Consider the following 19,863-nt stretch of genomic DNA (forward strand, 5'->3'; position numbering starts at 1 on the left):
TGGTATTTAAATGTCTCCAGTTCATCACAATTTAAAGTTTATTTCTTTTTGTGTTCTTGCAGTTTTTTGTAAAGATCTTCACATTAAAATGGTCTCTAAACAACATTGTTGTTGTTTATCACAGTAACTTCTGGGMCGATTTATCGTCCAGCTGAATKTATCGTGGTGACTCGGCGTTTTCTTCGCTCCTCTTTCCGTCGGTAAGGAATCGAGTTCCTGAAAGTCGGAGTCGTTTTAGAGGAAGCGGCAGGTCGTTCCTCCTCCGCCACGGAGCCACTCCAGGTCAGTCCGTCTCTCAGCTCTGGTTACAGTCCAGTTTCAGCACTTTGACACCGGATACCTTCAGAGAGCTCACACACACACACACACACACACACACACACACACACACACACACACACTCCTCTCTCTCACACACACACACACACACACACACACTCCTCTCTCTCTCTCTCACACACTGAAGACTCGACAGCCTGGTTTTCATCCAGTTCTTTATTTCTGAACCTCTTCATCTACTGGAGTGTGATTTTTACACAAACCTGATTCCTTTATGATTCACGCTCTTAACTATAAAACTACAATACTGTATGTTTATATACAACACACACACACACACACACATATTAAAGTAAAGGAGATTAGAGCAGGTGTTTTCAAATAAAATGCAATAAAAGCACAAATTAGCACAGAAACAAGATATAAAAACAATAAAAAAACAAACGGTTCATATTTATTTCTGTTCCTCTAAGCTAAAGTCGACTCAGACCTGATGTTAACTTGAGTTAGTGAGTGATTATCCTGACTAGGACTCCCTCGGTTCTGCTCCGCTCCGGGCCGGTTCTGACGACCCGGTTCTGACGACCCGGTTCGGTTCTGTGTGCGTTAGGCGGCGGTCGGCAGGTTTCCAGTAAGGCGCTCAGACAGACAGGAAGCGGATGAAGCTATAAAGTTGTATTTATAAGGTAGAGAACTGTTCAGACCTCCGGGGTTAAATATTCATTCGTCTTGATTTGCTCTGTAGTTTAAATCGACCCGCATGGCCCAGAACCTCAGTAATCTGGATTATTCTGACCAGATTTAACTAGAAAAGGTTCTGATTCTGCCACAAATCTTCATATTTTACGTCTGCTGTCATCTTTTAACCAGTCTACACTCTCGGTTCTGAAGACTTTCTGGAGTTTTCTTTGGACTTTCTTTGCTTTTTTACTTATTTTCAGCCCAGAACTTGAATAAAGTCCCAGTAAAACATTTGTTCAGGTTCTGTTGGAGCCAGAATGTTGAGGTTAGCCTGATGCTCGGCAGCGAAGGWCCAAAGAAAGAAAAACCTCCAGAAGGTCTGCAGAGTTTTACTCAACATTTAAAAGAACTTGATCTGTTTGGATGCAAAATGAAAAGCATTTAATTCTGAGTTTGACTTGATCAGCAGCTAATTTTGGTCTTGATCAATAGTTCTTCTGGAGCTTTTGGGTTTTTTGGACTCTGGCTGAGTTTATACCTCAGATGGATTATAAGTTGAATTATTCAGTCTGATTTTCTTCTGTTCATCGGAGCAGCACTGCGGCGCAGCGGCGAGGACGCGGCGCAGCGGCGAGGACCGCGGCGCAGCGGCGAGGACGCGGCGTCGCGGCGTCGCAGCCTGAATGAGCCCGAAAACTGTGAACTGCTACAAATGATCAGCAGCCAAAGTCCAAAGAAAACCGTTGAGTCTTTTCTGAAGTCCGTTTCTTAAAACCAAGTTCAGGAAAACAAAGAATCAGTTTGACATGAAGGAATGAAAGTGACGTCTGGTCAGTGTGGCTGATGGAGACGTCTGTAATTTGAGGAACTGGCCGTTTSTCCTGGCGCTGCTGAGTGTTTATAATATGTGCCTTTGTTGTCTTCCACCGCAGACGCCTGGTGACTGAGGACGGACCGCGGTTAGTGGGCGGGGCTTCAACTTTGTGCAAAAAGAAACTAAAAAACTGAACGAGTGCCCGATGATCAGAGTGGAATGACAAACGTCAATCACATAAAGTGCCTGAGTAAAAACAATCACGACAGAAATCACTGAAGAACTGAAACATTATTGCAAACTACCTGAAAAGACGATTTTCTTCTCTTCTAATGGGAGAAAGAGCTCAGCCCGCCTGCGGTGGTGCTGCCACCCGCAGGCGCGGAGACGTACTGCAGAGACCTGGCTTCCCTCACTTCCTTTTTCACCAGAGACTTTGGTAACTAAGAGCTATTATTGCGGTGCGCGAGTTCTTGTTTGGCACGAGAAAAACACAATACTGCTGATAAAGTAAAGTTAGTGAATAAATATAGTCGGACTCCTTAAGAGGCCAGTGAGTTTGGTTAAGTAGGAGGCGTCTCCGCAGCACCGGCGGGAGGCGTTCAACCCGCGCCCATCGCCCGCTTCCCTGACCGTCCGCTGCCGCCGCCGCGTACAGCCGGCCGGCCAACGGGAGGACGTCGTACCTCGGGTCGAATGGAGGAGGCGGAGCCTCGACTAAACTATGTGTTAATAAGCAAACTCTGTCTTAGCTAAAGCTACAAGCTAGTTTTCTGTGACGCTAACCCGTCTACCCAGCATCAGGACGCTAACAGCTACAAGCGTTGGTGTTAGTTGGGTGAATGAGAGGCAGGGCGGTCCGGCTGGGACAGAGTCTCTGTAATGGCGGCTCTACACGGTGGTGGGGGGCGAGGCGTCCGTCTCCGCCTTCTGCTCCGGCGAGCAGCACAGGAAGAGGCGGCTGCCCAGGCTCTTGAAGGCGAAGCGGAAGTACATGGCGTGACCCATGGCCACGAAGGACACGGAGATGATGACGAGCAGGCCGAAGGCCTCGGGGTTGGGCGCCAGGATCACCATGATGAAGTGCAGCAGGTCSAGGAGGTAGTTCATGGAGTTCTGGACGCCGTTGATCACGCCGCGCTCCGACTCGATCACGTTCTCCTGGATGAGCTGGGTCACGGTGAGGTCAAAGGACCACAGACCTGCAGGGCAGAGGAAGCAGCAGTTACAGCTCCGGTCTGATTTACGGCCTCATTTCACTGCAGTGGCTCATTCTGGAACATTATTGGCTTCAAAGGTTGCGAATATGACTCCCTCATCAGGAGGAGATACGCGGCACGCCGACCCCACGCTGACCCCACGCTGACCCCACGCCGCGCGTCACTTTATCAGGACAGGAAGGAAAAACGCAGCAAACCGAATCCAACCAGCTCCAGATTATCTGGACAATCAGACGGATTATTAATCACTGATTGATTTGACTTTAGAATCTCAACATCAACGACTTATTAAAGTTGTAATTATTGGGTCCTGGTTTTTTTGCACCAGGACCCAATGAGGACTGGGTCAAAGGTCGCTGGCCGGAGTCCACAGAGAGATTAGCAGAGATTAAAGAAAGTCTGGTTTAGAAGGAGAAAGTGAAGAAAGGATGAGGGAACGGGGATCTGCTCACCGACTCTCGCGGCGATGACGCCGGCGAACAGCAGGCTGACGGACATGTAGGASTGCAGCGGCGGCAGCTCGTGGGCCGGCGGCGGCGGCGTGGTGGCGTTGGTGCTGAAGGCGGCGCCCAGGCTGTGCTCGGCCTCCGGCAGGCTCTGCTGCCCCATCAGGTGGGCGTACAGGTCCTGGAAGGGCGACACGCTCAGGTCGAAGGGGCTGCCGGGGGCGAAGACGGAGCAGACGCACAGCAGGAGGCAGCAGAGCTGCGTCGTGCCGGAGATGAAGCCSGTCCGGATCAGGCCGCACTTCTTGCGGATCCAAGTGAAGGCCACGGTGCCGCAGATGCCGGAGATGGCGGAGGCGCCCATCAGCAGGCTGAGGATGGAGCCGTTGAGGCCCTGCGTGTAGGCGAAGCCCGTGGTGATGCAGTCGAAGCCCAGCACCGTCATGTAGAGGAAGGCCAGCGACATGCCGGCCAGGAAGATGTCCTGCTTGTAGTAGGCCACCCAGCCGGCCCTGAAGGTCTGCAGAGGCTGGCTGGCYGCGCCGCAGCAGCCCGCCGCCTCGCCGGGGCCCGCGGCGCCGGGCGCCACGGCGTCCATCAGCGGCTGAGACGATTCCTCTGGACTCTGGCCGTTTTCACAGTCTGTCAGGGAAACAGGAAGCTTTGGATCAGCATCAGAAGTTCAAATTTTCAGAATAAAGGCTTAATATTACYAGAAGAAGAGATTTTCTCCGTTCTCTCAGATTCCTGATCATTTAAGTCTGAGAATAAATATTTCCTTATTATTAATAAAAATGATCAAACTTCACAAGATGCTCAGAATTCTTCAGTTTAAAGTTTAATTATATTTTGTGTAAGAGATTTAAAATATTCCTACTTCTGTTTTTCTCATATTCAGACTTTATTCTCAGGACAAAATCATTTAATTTCATCTTGTAATATTACAACTGATCTCAAACGATTTACTCWTTATTTTGACGTCATTCTTGTATTATGACTTTATTCTCATTATTATCACTTTTTTCATATTTTGACTATTTACAATTGTGTGTGTGGGGTCAGAGGTCAGGCCGCCGGTACCTTTGTGTGGGCTGAGCTGCTTGAGTTCGTGCTGCGGCTCCTTGTGTCCGGCCTTCAGGGCGAGCGCCGGCGTCCTCTGGTAGACCTTCCACAGCAGGAAGTACTCCACGCACATGGAGGCCAGGTTCCAGCCGGAGATGAAGCCGCAGCCCACGAAGTGCGAGCCGAACGCCATGATCTGGCCCACCAGCATGGGCGCCAGGATGTTGGTGAGCTGGTCGATGATCCGCACCGTGGCGTTCATGTCTGCGGGAGGGGAGACGCCATGGGGTCAGCGGGTTCATGGGGGGTCAGCGGGTTCACCGCAGCAAATAGCTCAGAGCAATCAGGAGGACATAAAGCAATGAGAGCGCGTCAGCAGGGCGTCAGCAGCGCGGCAGCAGCGCGGCGGTCCAAAGTCTGACTCTCAGAGATACGAGCGGAAACTCACCGGCCAGGCTGCTGCTGTCCTGGCCGGCCACCACCACCACCCAGTCCCGCTGGATGGTGATGGAGGTGGCCGTGCTGGCCAGGTTGGCCACGTTGGCGATGCTGATGACCAGGATGTAGCAGACGGTCTGCAGGAGAAACACACAGGACTTGACCTCTGAACTCCTGACAAAGCTGATTTTTCCTACATTCATTAAATGCAACAAAACTACAAACTTCTGCATCAACATGTCTGACGAGTGAAACTGATTTTAAAACCGATGTTTGTTTCAGGAGGCGCCTGGTCATGTGATGATGATGCAGTGAAGGATTGTGGGATGTGATCACATGAAGAGGGCAACAGGACGCAACCAACCAGTATTTTAACAATTAATCAACTTTACAGATTATTCTGACAGCTAATTATTCTAATGATTAATCAATTATGACAACTAATCATTTGATCTACTGATTCTGTCAATTAATGGATTTTTCTGACGATAAATCAGATWAAAAAAAAACATTCTGCACATTTTTTATTTCACTTCTTAAACATTTTTATAAAATACTAGAAAAACATTAAAAATACAAATATATAATTTAACTCMTTTTTTAAACATCAAAATCAACAATTTGTTGTTTAGAAAAGCAAATCAGGTAGAAATTCAGTTTAAACTCATTTTATAAAACTTAACATGAAATAATTGCTAAGTATTTGTTGCGGCTCCATCTTCATGTTTCTGTGCAGATTTTAACGTTTTTGTGAAAAACTCTTGTTCTGCGTCGTTTTGCCTAAAGCGTCTCAGTGCTGCCCTCTGTTGGCCGAACGGCGCCTAAWCRGKTCAATTCTTATTTCGATAAGAAATCATTACATTTTTCCACAAAGTTTACAAGTAACGGAGTTTATTTCTTTTACTATTTTTATTCTTTGGCCGTGTCTCTCTTGGCTCCGCCCACTTTTCTGGGATTTACTTTAACTGTGAACATGAGTACCGTATTTTCTGGACTATAAGGCGCATAGAATAGATGCTATAGTTTGGGTTGCCAATTTGTTTCGTATTGTTATTACACATCTACATAAGCTGCCCCAGTCGTTGTTTCACTCACGATGTTGCCATATTGTGCCCCACTGCATTCTGGGTAACACAGACCAACTGACACGCTGCCGCCACAGTCTCTGTCTCTCTTCCCCCCCCTCCGCCCTCCTGGCTTTAAATGTATTATCAAACTTTATTAACAAACCAGCGTTCTGACAATTATCCCAGCATGCACCGCGTGCTTCTGCTGGACCTGTTGTGGCTCCATGTTGGTCCGTATATRAGGCKCACCGGGTTATAAGGCTCACTGTCGGCTTTTGAGGAAATGTGAGGTTTTTAGGCGCCTTATAGTGCAGAAAATACGGTAAATATTTAAATGTTTGTAAATAAAAATGCTGATTTTTAAACTGCAAACGAAAGAACTGGAGCAGCTTTTTAAACAAAATGTGTTGAAACAATTGAATATTATTATCATTCACTCCTTTATGGTGTATTTTGAAGTAAACTTTCGTTCAGGACCTGAAAGTTCTGCCAGTCAAAGCAAATATTTTTCACAAAAAGAAACTAGACTCAAAGGTCGAGTTCTGCTGTCCTGCCAGGTTATGCAAACCGACCAGAATCGATTTCTATTTTGGGGAAAAAAATCCATAATTGTCTGTAAATAATTAGCAGGTAGCTGCAGGTCAGCTGTGCCGTCATAAAGGCGTCTTAACGACCCAAACCGACATGTTGTAAAACAAGTTTAGGGCTCAGCTGCTCCGATCGGCATGGCAACAGGAATCTGTCAGCAGCCGGATCAGGGAAGGATTTTCCTCCGTTTTCAGTCACATGAGCAACCTGCTGACTGGGCGGCCTTCGACTGGACACTGCAGCTTCACTCCCACACACACACACGCACACACACACACACACACACACACACACACACACACACACGCGGCAGACAGAACGCCTTTGTCCTGACCCGGGCCGGCCTGCCGAGTCGGCACGCCTGCAGCTCCAAACCAAACAACCGGACCACCTGCCGCACTTTTCAGCTCCGTTCTGTTTCTAGGTTTGCGGTCATTAAATAGGCCGGTCATCATAAAGTTAGCTGCAATAAACGACTATGTTGTTTTGAGACCATCTTCAAATAATAAACATTTTAATAAATAAAACAACAGAAACGACAAATTAATTATAAAATCACTGGAAACAAAACTGAGACCGAAAACTTTTATCATCCAGTTTGTGGTAGAAAGAGCAAAACAGTAAATCATGCAGATAGAAATAATTGAGTTTTTAAGTTATCATGTGATGAATTGATTTATTGCTTATTGATAAACTGTTCAGTGGATCTTACCAGAATCCAGCCGTTGTAGAGCTCCACCAGCTGGGCCTTGAAGTGGAAAACCAGCATCAGCAGAACGCCGCAGGTGATGACGCAACTATTCTGGACCAGCAGCGACGTCTGGGCCACTGTGGAAACACCGGCGCCACGTCAGACCGGACCGGACCAAACCCACCTGACCGGACCAAACCCACGCTGGGCGCTCAGACGCTCACCTTTCAGCCGGGGGTTCCTGTCCACCCAGTTGCCGATGTTGGCCCCCAGCAGCAGCACGGACCCGGCCACCACCAGGCCGTAAACGGCCGTGAGCAGCAGGCTGTTCCCGTACAGCTCCACCAGGAAAACGGCCACCGCAAAGTTCCACATCCGGTCACCCTGCAAGCAGACGCACATCCAGACATTTCAGATTTCTACTTTCCGTCTCACTTTCTCATTTTTTTACATTTACATAAAACACATTTAAATATCTGGCTGAATATGTAAATATACAGCCAGATATTTACATATATCTGGCTGTATATACGGCTTAGGGCCGTTTCTGTAAAGAAGCTTGATATAAAAATATATAAAGAACAAACTTACCAAACAAACAAACTGTTTTTCTACAATAATCACAGTTTTGTTCTGTGATGCATTTATTTTTCCAATGAAATGCAGAACAAAAGGAGTTTCATGTTTGGTTTGAATCTAAGATTCTCCAGAAGCAAAAAGTATCTAAAATATTTTTTTGTAACAAAAAACAACCAACAGGACAAAAACTGAAATGACTGGTTCATTTAAAATAAAACTAAATGTAGTCTGCATGGATTTAAAGCGTTTTTTCTTTTAGATAATATAAMAAATATTACATTTTTTACTTTCTATATTTAGACAGATTTGGAAACAAGAACAGATATTTGYCCTTCAGGTGAGCCATACTGCCAAAATATGTGGTTTATTACAGTAAATGAATGATATTTCAGCTCTACTCACCCATGTTGACAGTGCATGGCCCATGTAAATAAGAAACTTGGCTGAAGTGAAGAAATGTCTGATGGATTCTGAAGAGATATTATTATTATTATTATTATTATTATTATTTCCCCTGGGTAATCACACAAATCTCGTTGTATAAATAATATCTCACCGGTGCATGTCGCCTTCCTGGGTGCAGTAGTTTCCATGTCAAAGCGTTTCAAACAGCCTGATTTTCCTCCTTTTGTGCTGGAAAGCAGCGGATCCTCTGCTGTCTCTGCGTCCAACCGTCGGCAGCAAGAAGCAGAAAAATCAAAAGAAAACGCGACGTTTCTCCCCTTTCCTCCCTTCCGAACTTAGCTAACACTGTAGCTGAAGTTGGAAAGAAATGTTCTTATGTTCTGACGGACGGGTTCGACCCAGAACAGACGGGGAATGGCTGCTTCTCTGTCCGGCTTCGGACCGTGGCTCTGTCCGCTCCGCTCTGCTGCTCCCTGTTTACGTCCCGGCCGTTATATACCCGCGCCGTGACGTCACCGTTCGCATGGGGGCACAAACAAACGCGGCGCACTCCCCCGTGCGCGCGCGCTCACAAGGAAGAACGGCAGAGCAGAGAAGTGGGGGTTAAAAATGGCGGAACGCACCTTMRCTAAAGGCTGTTGGGGGACTGGAGCTCCGACAGAAACCGGTTTTACTCATTTTATTCTCTTTCTTTATTTCAAGGGCCTCCATTATCAACATGTTTACATCTAAACAAAAACTGTCGAAATCAGTCCACAAAAAATACATGATTTTTACCAAGAGGAACCAGAAATACACTACTCAAAAAAATAAAGGGAACACTTTAACATTTAAGTGAACACTGAAGTGYTCCCTTTATTTTTATAGCAGTATATATTACCAAAATKACTTTTGTGATCAGGGTTGAATAAAGGYTGAAGCAGAATTTCATTGGGTTGCCCTTTTCCTATTCAGAACTTTAGCAGCAATTTAATCGATTAATTTGGTTGAATTTGGGAGATTTGGGCTGAAAGTTCAAACAGCTAAACTTACAATCACTGAGTTGTGAACAAACTGAGCTAAAAAAAAAAGCAAAGCTTAAACTCATAGCATCAGATTCTAACTTTGTTAACTGAACAATCCTGGTCATGTTCAGGAACAAGCCAGGCTCAAACCCTGCTGGATCCTGGGACGTTCTGGAACTGCAGCGTCAGCATGGAGGGCCGTGCTGCAGCTGCTGCAGCTCCTGGTGCTGCAGCTGCTGCAGCTCCTGGTGCTGCTGCAGCTGGTGCTGCTGCAGCTGGTGCTCGTGCAGCTGCTGCTCTGCTGGTGCTGCAGGTGGTGCTGCAGCTGCATTGCTAACAGGAAAAACAGAACAACACAATGACTTGACAGGTTTTGGACTAAATGAACTGTTTCCATTTGTAATTCAGAGTCATAACTTCTGTATCCAGGACAGAAAATGAATCTGAAACATCTCTGCAGTGGAAACTCGGACCTCAGCATCCAGAGCAGCCGCAGTGTGTGAAGGTATGAGCTGCAGAAATAACATTGTTTTCATCCATTTCATCTGGTTTCTGTTTTGGTAACTTGTGAGAAACTGATAAAGTTTAATTTTTGATTTAAAATTTAACATTTTCCATGTTTAGCTAAAAGCAAAACAAAAAAATTACATCTTAATACTTTTTTAACATGTTTTAAAACTAAATTTAAAAATATGCAAATGCTCAAAAATGTACGTGCATCATAGATTAGCATTAATATACAATCTGTGATGTTCTCCAGAGAGGTCAGAGGTCACTAGGCCCCTCAGACGCCTTCAGGACAACATGCAGCATCACGTCCAGGAAGCTGCGCAGCAAAACCTCAACACTCMTTAAATATTAAAGCGGTAAGTTCATCTCTGACGTTGTGCCAATAATTAATGAGCTTCTGGGTCTGGAGGCCCTTCAGAGGAAACTTTAGTTTTTCTGTGAAATATCGTCTTTTTGTTTCTTTGTTCTGTTTCTGCAGACGATCCGTCTCCAGTTTCTGGAAAGTTTCTCTAGAAAAAGTTTAAAACTGCACATCTGCTGCAGCTGCAAACATTGTTTTAGAAAAGTGCATGACTTTTAGAGAAAGTGACGCGTCAGCGCTGCCGTGGCTCATGTTTCAAACTTTATTCTGTAAAGAAGACAAAACAGAATTTCATTAGATTTTTGGGCCATAAAATACCAACTAATTGGGTTAAAAGCAATAAAAACTGGGATAAAAACATTTAAAAAATGAATAACTACAATAAATTAAATATAGTTTCATATTATATACAAATTAATCCATAAAAGAATAAAGTAGGATATTTATTTAATGTCAGAATGTTATTATTGTTCATGGGATCCAGACTTCAGATCATTTCTGTTTTTGCTTTTTTTAGTTATTTTTTTTGTAAATATTTTTATTGTCTTCTAATAAAACTTTGACTTCTCTCCTGTTTTCTAAAAGATGCATATTTTTACAGTGTACTGTCCTACACTGTACAATTTCATTAATTTCATTAAATCTAACAGGAGTTTGCATTAACAGATTCCAGCTAATCTATACATTTCATTGATCTGCTTTGCTCCACAGGAAGCTGCAGAAACGTTTGAAGGATTTGGACATTTTAAACGTTGCTGACATAAAGCAGCAGCTGCAGGAAGGAGAAGCGCAGGTTTCCATGGATGACTTGCATTTCTCCGGTTTGTCAACAGAGCGGAGCAGAGGTGTAATTACGGGCTGCCGCTCCATCAGGTAACAAACACTGAGGCGGTTCTGATCAGCTGGAGGCCTCTCTGGTTTCTCTGGGCTTTATTGTTCATGGAGATGTTTTTGGATCTGCAGGGATGAATAATTGCCACTAATCCCAGCAGCGTTGTGTTTCWGAGCTGAAGGATTCCAGAATGAGCCGTCCAGATTCAGAGGGCCGGCCCGGCATGTTGTGAAAGAAACAAAAATGCTCTCTGGCCTGTTTCACTTCTCCCACTGGCACAAACAAAGGAGGGGGCGGAGCCTCACATTCCCATCGCTGCATCTGCAGGATGAGAGTTCAGTTTAACTTCATGCATCCAAAAACATTTCATTTTTAATGTCTTGCGTTTTGTAAACTTCTTTATTTGCTGCAGAAGAAACAATGAAGAACTGAAAAGTGCGTCTACGTGATTCAGGTCCCGATCAGASCGCAGAAGAACCTGTTCTGACCTGAAGGGCCTCAGGGAGGTCAGAGGCTCCAGGTTCACAGGGAAAACATGCAGAAAGTTCAGATTGAAACTTTACAGCAGAGTCGGAGTGAACAGGCCGTTTCAGTTCATTACGTGATCTCAGGCTGTTCACAGACAGAGATGATCAATATTTASACAAGGTGGATCTGCAGAGCGACACCTGAAACCTGGACTCAAACAGAAGAGTACCGTGTACCTAATAAAGTGGCCACTGGCGGTGAATCTCCAGGATTTCTGAATATCGTTCAAAAGTTTTCTTTGTTCACGACTTTTTCCCACTTTTTTCATTGAATCTGAACAAAAGTCCCAAAGATAAATGTGGACTTTATGTCCATCAGATGATCAGATCATGAAGCTTCTGTCAGGTTCTGATGAAACGGACAAACTGAGCTGCTGCTCCAGAAACTATCGGCTCCGACCTAAAACTTGTTCTACTCTAAATTCTTTTTATGGGTCGATACGACTCTAGGTGTTGTATTTATTCATTTGGAGAAGAAAAGAGATTTTATCAGTTTCTTTTAGACACAGAATTCCACAGTGGACACCACTAGAAGGTAGCTGTGCTAACTAAAGTAACCACCAGACATTAGTTATGCTAATGCTAACAGCCAACATTAGTTATGCTAATGCTAAAGCACTAACGTAAATGTTTGTTCTGCTAAAGTGCTAACTGTAAATATTCGTTATGCTAATGCTAAAGCACTGATCGGTAGAAAGATTTCTAGGAGCCATTTCTCCTGCGATCGCTAGGCTAGCACGTTTGTTTTGGTTGTATTTACCCAGAATGCCCTGCGCTATAGTCCACTTCTTGGTTTGGTCTCCGGTCCGCTTGGAGTTCACACATGCTTTCAAACCGAACCAGAGTTCACCCAGACCGAGGTTTGGAGGACCAGAGGTCAGAGGTCATTTAGCATTCACACCTCACCAACCGAACAGGACTTTCTACAGAATTTGGTTTAAAGTGGATTAAAAACGCACCTTTATTGTTTTTCGACCTGCCTGATTTTACAGGAACTTTCCAGTTCAGATCTGGAAAACCAGGTTAGCTCTAGAGATTCTACTGGACCGAACCGAGCCGATTCTGGTCGCTTAATTCGGATTTTCAGAATAAAAGCTGGGGTTGTCCTCTGGGTGCTGTCTCATGCCGTGAGGGAGCAGAACKGGCATCAGCGGGTATTTTGGGCGCAGCGGTAACAATGGGCTCAGGTGAGTCTTTGTGATGTATTCAGGGCCCAAACAGAGCAGAGCCGCTGGAGCGGAACCAGATTAGTGGGTCGGTGTGTCAGCCCGCCGGGCTCAGCTGGCTGTCATCAGCGGTCAGACGGCTGCTCTGTTATTTTCAGCAGCAGGTATGTCTGCCTCCTTTTGCTGCACAACAAGCTGTGTTTACCTGCGCTAATTTTACYCCGGATGGATAAAAATATGAATGACTGTCCCGCTGCGGCCTCGCGCTGCCGGGCCGAGGACAAAGCAGCGGAGCTGGAGGATTTTCAGCTGTTCTTCACAGAGAGCCGAGCTTTTTACTGCTAATGCTAACGGCGCTTTGTCAGAGGAGGTCCAGAAATCTGCTGTTTCCTCGGAGCGGTGCTGGTTCTGATGGTTCTGAAACTGCGGCGCTGCGGTCATTAAGGCTTTGATCTGCTTCACAACAATAAACATCAAAGGTCACCGACTGACACCASAGTCTTCCAGGGTCACAGACAGCAAATACCTGACAGCTGGTCCGGRTCGATACCMGCTGGTCCGGRTCGATACCCGCTGCAGGTGGCCCGGCAGTGCGCCAGCTGGGCCGGTCAAACCATCTACATCTTCCAGTAGAGATGTTTGGGTCCAGATTACAGCTTCTGGCCAATCGTCCAGGGCCGGTCCAAACCTTTCTGGGGCCCTAAACTGACTTTAATCTGGGGGGGGCCGTAACAACACCAGATGCTTCATCCTTCCTAAGCTAACACTCATTAGCATCATTGTAATTAGCTTACATCACATCAGTGTTGTTATGGTTATTTTAACCTAAGAGGAGAAACAAACTAAAAAATATATTTTGATATGCAGAGTTGGTGGTGTTGAAATGACCTGAGTGAAGTTGCCCCCCCGCTTCTTCAAATCAGACAAAATGGGTGTCAAACGTTTGTGCTGGTTTGGCTTTGAAGATATTAATGAAAGTGTAAAGGGCAAAAGGTCAATCAGCCACTCAGCTTTTATGAAATCCAACTTTCTTTACATCTTTAAAATGATAGCGGCACAAACGAACATTTTTGCTGSACAAACGTAGCACTAACGTTTGACACCAATTTWRTCYGATTTGAAGAAGGTGGTGGRGGCGACTTCACTCAGGTGTTGAAATGTGCTGTATTATTATTWTTTTTACTATTTGAAAGTAACATCAGCTGATAAACACTAAACTTACAGCAAACAACTTTGATATATCATATTTCCCCACCAGCAGCCATCAACAAATTAAACATTATTCATGTAACTATAAAAACTATATAGAACTAGTTTTTCCATGAGAAATGGCATTTAGTTGGTATCATCCAGTTATTTTAAACATACTTTCATTATGCTAGCTTTGTGCTCTTGGGGGCCCCCTGGTGGCATGGAGGCTTCAAGCAACCACTTAACTACCTGACTATGAAGGGCCAAAAGGGAAAACATTTTCATAATGACTTAAAACAGGTAAAGACTTTATTCTAAAAAGTATAGTCCAGCATATAGAGGTGGACAATATGGCAGAGAAACACAACAATTTATCAGTTTTTTTGCTGTAAATATTTGAGATACTGTCAAACTGGTGATTGCAACCATTCGTTGAATTATGGCACCTTTTGACAACCATATTTTCCAAAGATTAAGTGTTTCTTTACTTTTCTCTTAATGAAAACAATTTTATTCAAGTTTGTCAACATTTCGGACGTTCATGAAGTGAAAAAGTTGAAAGAATCAGTTGTTTTGTCCGCTGTGCTTAGATGCTGAGCAGCTTCTCCAGGACGGAGGCTCCGGCCGGGGCGCTGGTGAAAATCGTCCCGACAAAGACGTGCGTCCCCCAGAGGGAATGGCGGACGGCCCGGCAGCAGCCCAGGTCCTCGATACGGAAGCCCAGTTGGGCGTAGCGCTCATCCGTCTCAAACAGCGTGTTGTTGGTGTAGGAGCCGAAGAAGGCCAGGCCGGAGGACGGGTCGATGAAGTCCGCCCAGAGGCCGTCGGCCCGCAGGGCCCCGCAGATCTCCCGCGCACCGTGGATGAACGTCTCCAGCTTCTCCTCCCGCTCGCGCTCCACCGCGTCGCTCCATGACGTCATGTCGCTCCGGGTCTTCTGGGTCACCGTGATGACCGTCATGTCGGACTCCGGAGCCTCCGGGAACATGGACAGGAAGTCTCTTCTTAAYGCTTCCGGGCAGGACAGGACGGCACACTCCACCCTGGAGTCGGAACCGGGAGGTTCGGACGGAAGAACTTCATCAGTTACCTGGAAACCCGAGAGCCCGTTTCTCCTGCTGTGCTCTCCTTCTCCCACCGGAGGGCGCTGCAGGCCCGCTGGATCACACAGGTAAAGGTGACGGTCCGGACCGGCCGGGTTCTGGTCGGACCCAGCTGATCTGGGTCGGACCAGATCATAGTTCTTTACGGAGCAGGCAGCAGCTGCAGAGACCGGTCTGCTAGCAGCCATGCTGTGGACCAACACATTGATCCCGGAGAGGTACCGGACCAGCCTGGTTCTGCCGGACAGAACCGGACTCAAACAGGCCATTTTACCGAACCTCTGCCCGCAGACGAATCTCTGTTTTCTTCAGCTTTTTCAACACAGAATCTCGTTGTGTCCTTGTAAACTCTCCTATCGTCTAAACATTCTTCTGCACATGCGCATTTCCCACCTACCGCTTCTTCACTTCAGCTATTTTCACACGGTTTTATCGCCCCCTGGTGGTGTGGGGAATAAATTCCGTGTTTAATTTCTTTTAACCATACTCCAAAACATTAGAAATACATTACTTGTCCAATTTCTCTTAAAACCAAAGAAATTCATTGAGAAGTAGTAAAAGCGGTTTTAAAAGCCAAAGACTTTCTTCAACACTGGAAAACATGCACTTCATGTAATTTGTAAATCAAAACAGTTGAACGTCAATTTTACTCTTGCAATATATAAAAAAAATGTCCATAACCTAGAAAAAAAGTAATTTGCCCAAATGTAGCTCTTCAGACTATTAGATTTTTTTTACTCTGAAAATAAAGAAGAATTTGATAATACTGACAAAATTTTTATTCTTGACTGTTGTTTTTAAAAGTTTTATTTGAAAGTGTACTAAATCTGTATATGTCACATTATATGTATTAGCTCTTCAAATGTCGAATTTATGTTTGAAAATAATGTGAACATTTTGCTCCTATTCCTATTTTTGGAAATTATTTTTGTTGGAATTGTAATCCTTCTGTTGAATTTTCATTATATAACTTTAAAAAATTAATTTACTAAATGTAACATAATATATTACAGCGCAATACATCAAAATGTGATCATAATCATGTAAATAGCRCACATTAAGTAAAACRTGTAAGGGATTTAAATAAATTAACAGTATATGATGGCTGGATAAACTACGCAGCACGATTTTTCTTGTTTTTTGCCTGTCGCAATATGGCGGCGACGTARACGTGCGATTCCGACGTTTCATCGTTCATGAACCGGAAACCGTCASTTGGGGTCAAAACCTAAATCCKGCGATGARCCTGCTAGCCGTGCCTCTCCTAGCCGGTTGCTAGCTYCGTCAAATAGCTTGTTTTAGTTTATTTTTAGACAAAATGTCTCAAACAACATCCGGCAGCAGCGATAATATGAGCGAATATTCAGCGCAGAAGGAGGAACTGAACAGAAAGGTTCGTAAAAAAACAGTTTYTATCAGCTGACACGCTAATATAGAGGATGAYRAGCRGCTTTCACRTGTTTTAGATGAATATTATGACTTTTACACGAGCTGTTGTCAGCTGTGTGTTTTTAGTTGGATTATTTGAAATTGTTTTTGTCTTTTAGGTGAAGGAGCAGAAGATTATTGTGGACGAGCTTTCTAATCTGAAGAAAAGCMGGGTGAGCAGTTTTTAACACCCTGACTTCACATTCATCAACATTTCTGTAATTATTCRGGTAAAAGCGGAATGAAACCGACCCACGTTGGTTAGCTTGACCTGCAGGTCCACCAATCACAACCGGGCTTTGACTTTAAATTACAGTGGTAGGTCTCAATTAAAATACTTAATCGCGTTAATTGCAGAAACAATCCGGCAAAACAAACATTTTCAATTCCAAAATCTTTTTTGCTGCCAAYTTATTGAATGAACAGACATGAGCTCAACCAAATATTAATGTTTTTTAATCCGTTATTCGGGTTTACAGATTCAGTTTGTCTGGACTGGATCGTTTAAAACGATAAAATCCGTTTTCTTGTTGACTTTGATGGATGTTTGTTGGTTTCCTGCAGAAAGTTTACACCCAGCAGAGGAACAGCAACGTTTTCTTCCTGGCCGACAGAAGTCAGACTCTGAGTTCCTGTAAAAGTAAGTCGTTCTTTTCCGGGTCGAGTCGTCTGGAGTCGTTCTGAACCGGTCGGTTCTGTCTGCAGAACAGTTGGACTACATGAAGAAGGAGCAGCAGGACCTGTGAGGTCATCACCATGTGCGGGATCTTCTGCCTGCTGAGCCGGTCCGCGGCTCCGGAGGGACGGGACCAGGCGGTCCTGGAACCTCTGCAGAGGAGAGGACCGGACTCCAGCCGGGACGTCTCGGTTACAGGGACGGACTCCGGTTATCGGTGCCTGTTCTCCGCCCATGTTCTCCACATGCGGGGCCTCCTCACGCCGCAGCCGCTGCAGGACGCCGCCGGGAACGTCCTGCTGTGGAACGGGGAGATCTTCGGAGGCCTTCCGGTGGATCCAGACCAGAACGACACCGCCGTCCTCTCCCAGAGGCTGCAGGCCTGCGGAACCGCCGCTGAGATCCTGTCGGTCCTGTCGGCGGTCCGCGGGCCCTGGGCCTTCGTTTACCACCAGAGGGCGGCGGAGTGCCTCTGGTTTGGCCGGGACTTCTTTGGCAGGCGGAGTTTGCTGTGGAGTTTCGCGGCGGGAACAATGACCCTGACCTCGGTGGCGGCGCACAGTCCGGCCTCCGACCCGCGGAGCTGGCAGGAAGTCCCGGCCGCTGGCGTGTTCAGGGTCGACCTGAAGGAGTTTGCTCGATCCGATTCTGTTTCCTTGGAGATTTTTCCCTGGGATCATCCCAATATTCCCTCCACCAGCCCGGAATCCCTTCCCATCTACTGCCTGGTGGAGACGAACCCGGCTGGGCTCGCCATGTCCGCCCCAGTTCCTCCTCTGAACGAGTCACTTCCGGCCTCCAGCCCTGACCCGCCAACCGAGTCCCGGCTGTCGGTCCGGGATCTGGACGAGCTGCTGGCAGGAAGCGCGCGCCCGGATGAGGCCAAACGTCTGATCCGAGTCCTGAGCGAGGCGGTGCGGAGGCGAGTTCAGGCTCCGCCTCCTCTGGCCGGCTCCGCCAGCGTCGCTGTTCTTTTCTCCGGGGGAATCGACTCCATGGTCCTGGCCGCTCTGGCGGACCGCCATGTTCCCGCTCAGCATCCCATCGACCTGCTGAACGTCGCCTTCAGACTCCAGGAGCCAAAGAACCACAACAAGAAGCGGAACAAGGATTCCCCGAACAGCGGCCCGACTGCGCCCCGAACCTTCAGCCCCTTTGACGTTCCAGACCGACTGACGGGAAGAGCCGGTCTGGAGGAACTGCGCGGCCTGAATCCTGAGCGGCGCTGGAACTTCGTAGAGATCAACGTGACGCCGGAGGAACTGCAGGAGGCGCGGCGGCAGCGGATCCGGCACCTGGTGCTTCCGCTGGACTCGGTGCTGGACGACAGCATCGGCTGCGCCATCTGGTTCGCTGCCAGGGGCGCAGGGACCGTCATGGAGGACGGCGGGCCCAGGCCCTTCACCTCCTCAGCCAAGGTGACCTTTCACCTTCTGTAGCCGATGTCCTGGTTTCTCAAGGTTCAACCTGCAGATCCAGGTTTTAGTTCTTTATTCTTCAGATTTAAGAAAAACATTAGACTGACTAGGTTTATTGTTGATTAGTTTATTAGTTTATTCTTTGATTAATCATCTAAATCATCACATTCTGGCCAATCAGAGCCAGCGTTGATCAGCTGGCCAATCAGAGCCAGCGTTGATCAGCNGGCCAATCAGAGCCAGCGTTGATCAGCTGGCCAATCAGAGCCAGCGTTGATCAGCTGGCCAATCAGAGCCAGCGTTGATCAGCTTGTTTTAGTGATTGCAGGTTTTTCAGTATTTTTTATTAGCTGCTGTTTTGTAACTAAGTATTTTTGCATGTTTGTCTAATTTCGGTGAATTTCTCTCCAGATCGTTTTTCCATTTTGCCAGATCACATTTATAACTAAAGCAAAATAAAGTTAACAGCCAAACCAGGTGATCTGAATCGGCAGCAAAAACCTGATTGGAGCATCCCTGTTGACAATTATTTCAGTAATTGATTAATCACGATTAATCGTTTCAGACCGAGAATTGATCATTTTTTGATGGAAGTTTTTGCTAAAATCTTCAAGCTAAAAACCTTTTAAATGTTTTTGTTTTATTCAAATTAACCATATAAAGTGTTAAATGAACCTAGATTTGATATTCTGGGTCTTAAAACGTTTATTGTTAGTTAATTAAATGGATAATTTAATCTGGGCCGCAGCGCTGCTGTGACGTTTGCGTTCTCCTTCTGCGCATGCGTGAAAGCCGTTCMCGGTGAGCGGCRGTTTAACGGTAACACTGTGATTCCGGCTGACCGCCGCCCGGCAGGTGGTCCTGACCGGGATCGGAGCGGATGAGCAGCTGGCCGGTTACTCCCGCCACAGAGTCCGGTTCCAGGCGGCGGGACTCCGGGCTCTGCTGGCGGAGCTGAGCATGGAGCTGGGCCGGATCTCCTCCAGGAACCTGGGCCGGGACGACCGAGTGGTGGGAGACCAGGGGAAGGAGGCCAGGTAGGCGGAGCCAGAGACCGGAAATGACCGGAAATATTAAGATTTAACGAGAAAATATGGATTTTTCTTTYTGTTGCGAAGCTGGAATGTTGAGGTTTATGGAGGGAAAATAAAAAAATCAGGTTTTTGATCAGCTGATCAAAGGAACCAACCAGAGCAGCTGAAGATCATTTTAGAAATGATTTAATCTGACAATCAAATTACTCTGATTAATCGATTAATCTCTGGTGATTAACCTCAATTGATTGATTAGTGTGAAGACTAATCAGATAAAAAGATCTGAGTTTTTATTTAACAACCTTTTTGTATGCAATATTAAAAACGCGTTAAAATATGCAAC

General features: G+C 46.1%; 2 protein-coding genes, 1 long non-coding RNA gene and 1 pseudogene across 6 annotated transcripts in view; 2 read left to right on the forward strand and 2 right to left on the reverse strand.

Annotated features, from left to right (window-relative positions):
• Nucleotides 1-476: 476 nt before the first annotated feature.
• slc40a1 (solute carrier family 40 member 1) lies at nucleotides 477-8,770 on the reverse strand. Its single transcript, XM_008402977.2, has 8 exons — nucleotides 8,422-8,770; nucleotides 8,268-8,335; nucleotides 7,511-7,670; nucleotides 7,308-7,423; nucleotides 4,951-5,077; nucleotides 4,521-4,766; nucleotides 3,447-4,082; nucleotides 477-2,976 (listed from the first exon to the last, which is right to left on the reverse strand). The coding sequence occupies exons 1-8, from the start codon at nucleotides 8,456-8,458 to the stop codon at nucleotides 2,666-2,668; spliced, it is 1,701 nt and encodes a 566-aa protein (XP_008401199.1). The 5' UTR covers nucleotides 8,459-8,770; the 3' UTR covers nucleotides 477-2,665.
• Nucleotides 8,771-9,575: 805 nt separating this feature from the next.
• On the forward strand, nucleotides 9,576-11,716 carry LOC108165994 (uncharacterized). The gene is made up of 2 exons (XR_001776308.1): nucleotides 9,576-9,779; nucleotides 10,035-11,716. It is a non-coding gene; the product is annotated as an uncharacterized LOC108165994 (long non-coding RNA).
• A 2,436-nt stretch (nucleotides 11,717-14,152) lies between these two features.
• On the reverse strand, nucleotides 14,153-15,688 carry LOC103460704 (methylmalonic aciduria and homocystinuria type D homolog, mitochondrial pseudogene; annotated as a pseudogene).
• The window catches only part of asnsd1 (asparagine synthetase domain containing 1), a 5,883-nt gene continuing 968 nt past the window's right edge, over nucleotides 14,949-19,863 (forward strand). Inside the window, exons 1-5 of one of the 4 annotated variants that reach the window (XM_008402984.2) lie at nucleotides 14,949-15,032; nucleotides 16,512-16,565; nucleotides 16,957-17,032; nucleotides 17,098-18,486; nucleotides 19,342-19,523. In XM_008402984.2, coding sequence (XP_008401206.2) covers nucleotides 17,149-18,486; nucleotides 19,342-19,523 — 1,520 coding nt within the window. In that variant the 5' untranslated portion in view covers nucleotides 14,949-15,032; nucleotides 16,512-16,565; nucleotides 16,957-17,032; nucleotides 17,098-17,148. Of the gene's footprint in view, nucleotides 15,033-16,154; nucleotides 16,358-16,511; nucleotides 16,566-16,956; nucleotides 17,033-17,097; nucleotides 18,487-19,341; nucleotides 19,524-19,863 lie in introns of those variants that run through there. The other 3 variants (XM_017303446.1, XM_017303445.1, XM_008402983.1) reach the window with 3 other exon arrangements.

The sequence above is a fragment of the Poecilia reticulata genome, unplaced genomic scaffold, assembly GCF_000633615.1.
Source record: "Poecilia reticulata strain Guanapo unplaced genomic scaffold, Guppy_female_1.0+MT scaffold_277, whole genome shotgun sequence".
Taxonomy (NCBI): domain Eukaryota; kingdom Metazoa; phylum Chordata; class Actinopteri; order Cyprinodontiformes; family Poeciliidae; genus Poecilia; species Poecilia reticulata.